Source organism: Gossypium hirsutum, chromosome D10 (genome assembly GCF_007990345.1).
Source record: "Gossypium hirsutum isolate 1008001.06 chromosome D10, Gossypium_hirsutum_v2.1, whole genome shotgun sequence".
Lineage (NCBI taxonomy): Eukaryota > Viridiplantae > Streptophyta > Magnoliopsida > Malvales > Malvaceae > Gossypium > Gossypium hirsutum.
In genome coordinates, this window is record NC_053446.1 from 9,890,561 (window position 1) to 9,897,923 (window position 7,363).

Genomic DNA, 7,363 nt, shown 5'->3' on the forward strand with positions numbered 1-7,363 from the left:
TACCACCGGCTTCAAGACATGTATTGTTTATTGCACCACAGTAATACAATTGTTCTGTTGTCATGTTGTGGAAACTTTACTCTCTTCTTCCCATATATTTTCGATTTTATTACTCATTATCATTTCCACCATTCAAACAGCTCTATAATCAGTTTGAATTCTCATGGATTGTGCGTCCTTGGATCTCTTTCTTATTAAAATGCCCATGACAGGTTTAAACTGGGAACATGATGTCAAACAAGGACTTCAGCAATGCAAGCCTTTTCACAGTCTACACCAGTAAATAATTCACAGGTGTGCCATGGATTTACCTGACCTTTAAATTCTGAGAAGGAAGAATTAGAACATGCAATTGAAGTCTCCAATTACAGTACCCTCTAGTTCCGTGAAATAGAAGAACCCAGTGCATCATGGATTTACATAACAGGAAATGGTGTAATGCTAGTTAACATATTATTATTCCAACGTCTCCTAAAGCCAGTCAGGTTAATTCACAAAGATGAGATATTAAAGGCTACACACAAAAGTTACTCAGTTTCTTTGATTATGATGGCTAAACAGAGTTGGGAGTAGAGTACAGGCCCAAATGTCAATAGCGTCGACCACCAGCTGTGGACAAAAGGACCCGCCCTCCTTTCTTTCCTTTCTTTCCTATCTCATTCATCTTAGGCGTCTGTAAATTTTCAGGAGCCTTTGCTCTAGATATCACATTGGCAAATGATTGTGTGCCTGAACTTCTAGAGCCTGAAAAAACACAAAAGCGAGCAGGTTAATCCAGGGAGGGATTAGGTATTTAAGAAACCGATTACTAAAACAAACACATCATATGCACAACTGGAGAAACAGGACACTTTGATCATATCCTTGTCTAGAATATCAAGCAGCACAAATGATATTAAATATCAGCATCAGAGAATTACCAGCTGCACCAGTGGAATCGGTTGCCCCCTCATTGTTATGCATACCATTTCCTTCCTCAATTTTCAACGAAGGAGAATCATGTGCAGCAGCAAAACCAAGCCTCGTGACATTTGAAAACAGTTTCCTCTCCCCAGTAACTGGGGGACTTGATGATATCACAGTAGAACTTCCAAGGGCTGACAAAGGAGACCAAAATCATTATATACAGTAATGATATATTCATGCGTTGAAAAGTTTTAAGTAGCAAAGAATGAACTTGGTTACAACAACCTTCACATAGCAAATTTAGATCCCACCGAAAACCATTGCAACATGGTACAAGTTCCTCATAATGTTATTGAGTCCAGATGGACCAAACATGACCAAAGATCCCACAATAAAATGCAACGGATGCTAATAGGACCAACTGCAAGATATTGTAATTAATTAAACACAGTATTACCTTCGAAGTCATCCATAGAGAATGTGGGGGAATCATTGTAAGAGCAGTGCCCGAAATTAGATATCATAGGTGTAAACTGTACTGCAGCAGCAACTTCAGCCTTGATTTTCTCCTTTTGCTCCTATAAATAAGAATAAAATATCTGAATCTAAAAGCATGTACAAATTCAAGTTACACCTTCTAAAAAATTAATAATTATTATTACAATTAAAAGAAAAACCTTGAACTACAATTTGCGACAAATATAGTTATAGCCCTTTGACATTTAAAAAGCTCCCTTTCGACTCCAAACTTAAACAACTTTAAACACCGTAATGAAGTGAATTAATGTTGCAGATTTAAACTCAGTCACATAATAGAAGACTTTGATTCCAGCCAATAAAATTAAACCTTGCACGTTGAAAGTGTATTAAATGAAGCATGCATAAAATGGTACCTTTCTAGCCAGCTGCTTCCTCTGTTTTTCACGCTTCTTTATCTCATCCATAAATGGATGCAGAGCATCAGGAGGAAGAACACCACTCAAATCAATTTCACAAAGCTGAAATAGAAGGCTACTTTTAAAAATGATAAACAAAGCAAGATCTGGAAGTGATAACCAATCATGCTGATATAAAACCATACCTGAAAAGTTGTTGTTAAGGAAAAATGACTCAAGTAACGATACCGCCTCCTAACTGCCTCAGATTGAGTGATAGTTTCCAACTCTAAAATCCTACCACTTACTCTGAAAATTCAGAAGTTATAGTTAAAAAGACAAAATTGAAACACACTGGCAATCAAAAAGAAAATGTCATAATGCACTTCTTTTTAACCATTTGGAAAGAAATATATACACGCATGACAAAGGAAATTCCAACAGCTATACAATCTTTATTAGCATGCAATACACAAGAAAAAATGACACCAAGATTTAGTATTTTTTCAAATGCTCTTCTTTTTCTTTCAATTTTCCCAGTCAAAGATTCCTACATATTTAAATTTCATTATCCAATGTCTTAATACACATGGTGGTTGATAAATCAAGGTTTCCTCAAACCTGTGCGGAAGTGAATCATAGCTTCCGTAATGGTGTAGGAGACACTTCACATTTAAAGGATGGAGAATGATGTGCTGCCCGTCCACTGCCTGAAAGAAACTACAAAGCGTAAATATTTAACACACAGGACCAGTGGCAAATCTAGAGAGGGGCTAACAGGTAAGGTTCATTGGCCCCTGACTAAATTCTTATTAATTTCTTTCTATCCCTTATCTCTTCTTATTTTATTACCAGAAGAGAGGGTAAAATTATGTCCGGCACCCTCAATTTTTATTTTGACTTCCCTTTAATAGAATTTATAATTTATTTATTTTATTAGCTTAATTTTCTTTAGTACCTTTTAAATCAATCAAATTGATACATTTACATATTGTTTTGATATTTTTCGTTATATTTTCAATAGGGAAAAACATATGAAAAAAATTAAATAAGAACAATATCTAAAACAAATTTTACATTTTACTTTTTTAATGTATGAAGTATTATATTTTTCTCTTATAATATGAAATTGTTCTATGTGTATTTTAATTACTTCCAAATATTACAGTTTTTTCTTCTTTTTTTTTTTTTTGAAAGAAAATATTACAGATTTTTAACATTTAAACTTTAATTTGTATTAAAAACTTACACATGCAACATAAATTGTGGTATTTTAAAAAAATTACCAATGTTTCTAACTTAGCCCCTGCTGACAAGTTATACCATCATTCATGATAACCAATATCAGCAAACACAAAGGCAACAAGTACTGAGAATTTTTACCTATAAACTGATTCACAATTAAAACAGCTCTTTCCTTTCCCAAAATATATGAAATTGCAATAAGAATGGAGAAATATAGAATTCAAACTACCATCTTAAATTATAGTCACCTGGTAGAAACTGTAAGAGTCATTGTCCTTTGCATCTTTAGAGCCACCTAAGCACTCTTGCAAATTCTTGCTTTCTTCACATGATGAAGATAAAAAAGTGTCTTCAGCATCTAGAGATTCAACTAAAACAACACTTTGATCCAAACCATTCCCTCCATTTGAAATGTCTGCTCTTAAGCTATGGAGACACTCATTGTGCTCATCAGCCCCAGAAGGAAGTGCCCTCCCTCCGAAACTATGTGTATCACCATTACCTTTCGAAGCACTTGAAGTTTGTCTATCAGACTCCACCTTAGAAACAGTGTTTATACAAGCTTTATAGCTATCAGTGGCTCGGTGCTCATTCCAATACTTCTTCCTCTGTTCTAATTGTTCCATTGCGGCACAAACATATGGAAGCTTTTCTAAATCATCAACAAGCCCTGAATCTGCCCTAGCCAACCAGCCATCTAAATCTGACATAGCTTGTCTGACAGAAAGATCAACATCTGAAGTAAATGTGAACTTCGAAAAGGGGTCATATATGTCCTTCTCACCAGACTGCACGGAGCTCATCTCTATTTTACTTTTCCGAGATGGAACAAATGAATCTTTTTGTCGCGTTAGAAGCATAAACTCTATAGTATCACCTAGACAATGTTGTCTAACATCCTCAATATAGATGGTGTACAGATCCTTCTGGGATACCATTACAAAACATAAGGGGCATCTTTTGAAGCACTCACGTTTCTGATCCTCCTCACCCATTAATAAGTATTGCAGAATACACGGGAAGCAAAAAATATGACCACATGAGGTTATTTGCGGGCATTGAGGATGTTCCAAACAAATTGGACACTGCACTGGAAATGGGGTAGAATACCTCACACAAATAATATCCTCCCATAATAACATCTTATCCGGATCCATCGATTCAGGCATGTAATTTCCAGTATCCAACACAACAAACTTGAAATTTGCCTGAAGGAACAAATCTTTGTTATAAGGTTTTATCTTCCGCTGCCTTCTTGGAGGAGGTCCCCGTGGCTGTGGACGAGAGCGAGCAATAGGGTCATAATGAAAATTCAGCAAGTGGTTACCATTCATCATTTGAGTTCTTCTCCCTGCTGAATGCATAGCACTTCCATGAGCCATCGTGCCTTGATGATTTCGAGTAGAAACCACATCTTCGGATATTTTCCTTCTAGAATGGGAATTTTTTCCCCTGTTTCTGTGTAGTGAAGTTGTCTTAACATTTGGCGTGTCAACTTCACTCAACTGATCCTAGCAGAAAAGAAGGATAATTTGAACTTATTAGCAATGAATGGATAAACTTTTACGCCTTAAACATCATGAATCTTCCATTCCAATGTTTGAGTTCCCTAATAGTTGACAAGGACGCATACAAAACAGTTGTAAAGTTTTATCATTTAACCCTATCTTTTCGTTAAAATAACAGAATTCAGGAGGGGTAAACAAAATGGGATCCACGAGCATTAGTATGAAACTTACCTCTTTGGAGGATCCAACTGAACCGTGTGCATCGGAAGCCAAGGGGCCTGCCATAAAAAAATGTAATTTTTAGGTTTTAATAAAAAGGGAAAAAAACACTTTTATTACGACCTAGGACAGCACTAAAATGACAGAAAACAAGAAACCCAGATTAGGATTAGAGAAAGAAGTCAAAGAAACCAAGAAGGGATAAATAAGGAAGGGGGAATACCTGGAGGGGAAGCGGAGAGAGGGAGAGGATCAGAGACGTGGAGAGATCCAAAGGAGATGGGAGGAGAGGATTGGAGGTTGCCATGATTGGGATTAGGGTTTAGAGGGAGAGATTGGGAAGACGACGCTGTGGAACCTTGAACTTGTGAGGGCAAGATGGACATGAAAATCTTCAAAGCTGGGTTTGGGGATTGGGGAATGGGGAGTGTGGTGTTCGGTGATTGCGTTTGAGTTTTCAGCCTAGGGGGCTTATTATTGAGGAAAGGTAGAGAGAGAATCTACCGCATATTGACCGAATTTAGATTTATAGACTCTGCAATTACTCTAACACCCTTGTTATCTTTGTTTATTCCTCCAAACCCCCGCGGGATGTGCGTAGTTACAAAGACGGAATGGATTAATAAGCCCGTTATTCACATCTTCTCCCCGACTTAGTCCAAACACAACCTCAGTGACGATTTCCTCTTGTTACTGCATATTCTTTGGCTTTGGGATAAAAGTTTGTGGGATTTGATATGGAAAGCCAAATTACCTCAAAAAATTAAACTTTTTCTCTCGAAGTATGGGTTACAAGCCCTCCCTACTAAATAATTTATGGTCCGTCGGGGTATGGATATATTGGATCTCTGCCCCCTTTGCTCTAATAACCAAGAGTATTCAACATTTACTTCTAAACAATTGTGGGATTCTATCTATAATTACTTCCAACGCATGCCTTTGCATTAGGAAAATTGGGACGACTAGCTTGAGGTTAATATCTTATCTAAAGCTTGGGTCAAAAGTCCCTAGGGATCCCTTGGCCTATCTTATTTATTTTGAAATCTGGTTGTATCAGAACATATTGATTTTTTGTCACAATAAGACAATAGGGAGATTCCTACAAAGAGTCTTTTTGAGTGTTAGTAAATTTGTGGCTTTTTTTTTCCTTCTTTTAAAGAAAAAGTCTCCCTAATTTCATTTGTCTTTTGAAAATCTCCTCAGTGTGGATGGTTTAAACTTAACATGAATTGTTCAACTTTGGGAAATCCGGGTAAAACAGGTTCAGGTGTGCTTATTCGAAACCATGATGGCAATTAGGTTGTTGGGGTTTTCCATCACATCCCTAGAGAAACTAGTGTAGAAGCATAATTATGGGCTCTTAGAGATGGTCTTACCTTAGCTTAATAGTTAAATATTTTGAATCTTGAGATCAGAGTTGGTTCTACTACTGTGAATCATTTTATGAAAAATACTTCTAATATAACTTTTTTTATCTCCCTTGATTGATGAGTGCAGAATGCTCCTCCATCCTATAAGTTCTAGCTACTTAAAGCATGTCTTTCGTGAAAGGAACAAATGTGAGAATGCGTTAGCACGATTGGGGAATAATTTTCAACCTTCTTCTCCCTCGAATGTTGTCTATTTTGATGACTTATTTTGTATTTGCTCTAATACACTTGATTGTTTAAATCTTCTACTTTTAGATGATGCCCAAAGGAAAGTTATGTATGGAACTTTAAGTTAGTAGATTCATAAAAGCTTGCTCCTTTCTTTTACCAAAAAAAAAAATTCTTCCAACCAACAATGTCATGTTAATTGAAGTTCTTAAAAATGTGTCATACGCAATTTTTATATATATAAGTTTGTCATACACAAGTGAGAAATCTTTTCAAAATATACCTATATAAGTTCTTTTTTATGACCCCATCGATTACTGAGCACATGCTTAATGTTAGTAGTTTGTATTTTTTCATAGCAGCTTTCTCAAAATATGCTTTAGAAAAAATATGGTGAAAGGAAGGAGTAAATGTTTCCAATTGCTCCTAAATGCAAAAGAACTAGATTGAAGAATTTTTCATTATCTAAAATTGAAACTAACGAAAACCTTGAGGACTTCACTCCTTTAGGAGGACTGGATACTCAAATGAAATCTCGCATAAAGATGCATAATGTGTTGGAAAAATTGGTTGAGAAAATGTGTTTGTTTATACAATAGAAAATTAATTTTTTTTCTAAAATTGAACCTTTGTGTTATTTATAACAATAAACTTTACCAAATTATTACCTATGTTTAGCGGTTCTGGTCTTTTCCTGGCTTTCAATCGATATGATATACTTTTCTCTATTCTCAAACCCTCGGTTTGCCTAAAGTGGGCTCTAATTCACGAACCCATCACACGATGAAAACCTTTTAATCTTCCAGTGGAGAGAATTAATTCTCTTTTATGTGTAAGAAATCTAACTCGGGTTATCACGAAAATGGAATTTATTTGGGAGCTATAAATCTCACTAGTTTTTGACAGAGTAACTACACTTAATATGATATATTTTGACTTAGTCCATAGTTTGTATTTATAGGGCAAATTCACAAGAGTTTTACTTGAACAAGAGGAGAAACATTAAAAATAT

At 35.7% G+C, this 7,363-nt stretch overlaps 1 protein-coding gene across 2 annotated transcripts; it reads right to left on the minus strand.

Moving 5' to 3' along the window:
* Positions 1–391: 391 nt before the first annotated feature.
* Positions 392–5,527, minus strand: LOC107914178 (RING finger protein 10). 2 transcript variants are annotated; one of them, XM_016842975.2, is made up of 9 exons: positions 4,977–5,527; positions 4,766–4,812; positions 3,275–4,531; positions 2,403–2,491; positions 1,988–2,090; positions 1,800–1,904; positions 1,364–1,484; positions 921–1,097; positions 392–744 (listed from the first exon to the last, which is right to left on the minus strand). In XM_016842975.2, exons 1-9 carry the CDS (start codon positions 5,137–5,139, stop codon positions 590–592), a joined length of 2,217 nt encoding a protein of 738 aa, XP_016698464.1. In that variant the 5' UTR covers positions 5,140–5,527; the 3' UTR covers positions 392–589. The 2 variants fall into 2 exon arrangements, with proteins under 2 accessions (XP_016698464.1, XP_016698463.1); XM_016842974.2 differs by having other exon boundaries at positions 3,275–4,537.
* Positions 5,528–7,363: the final 1,836 nt, after the last annotated feature.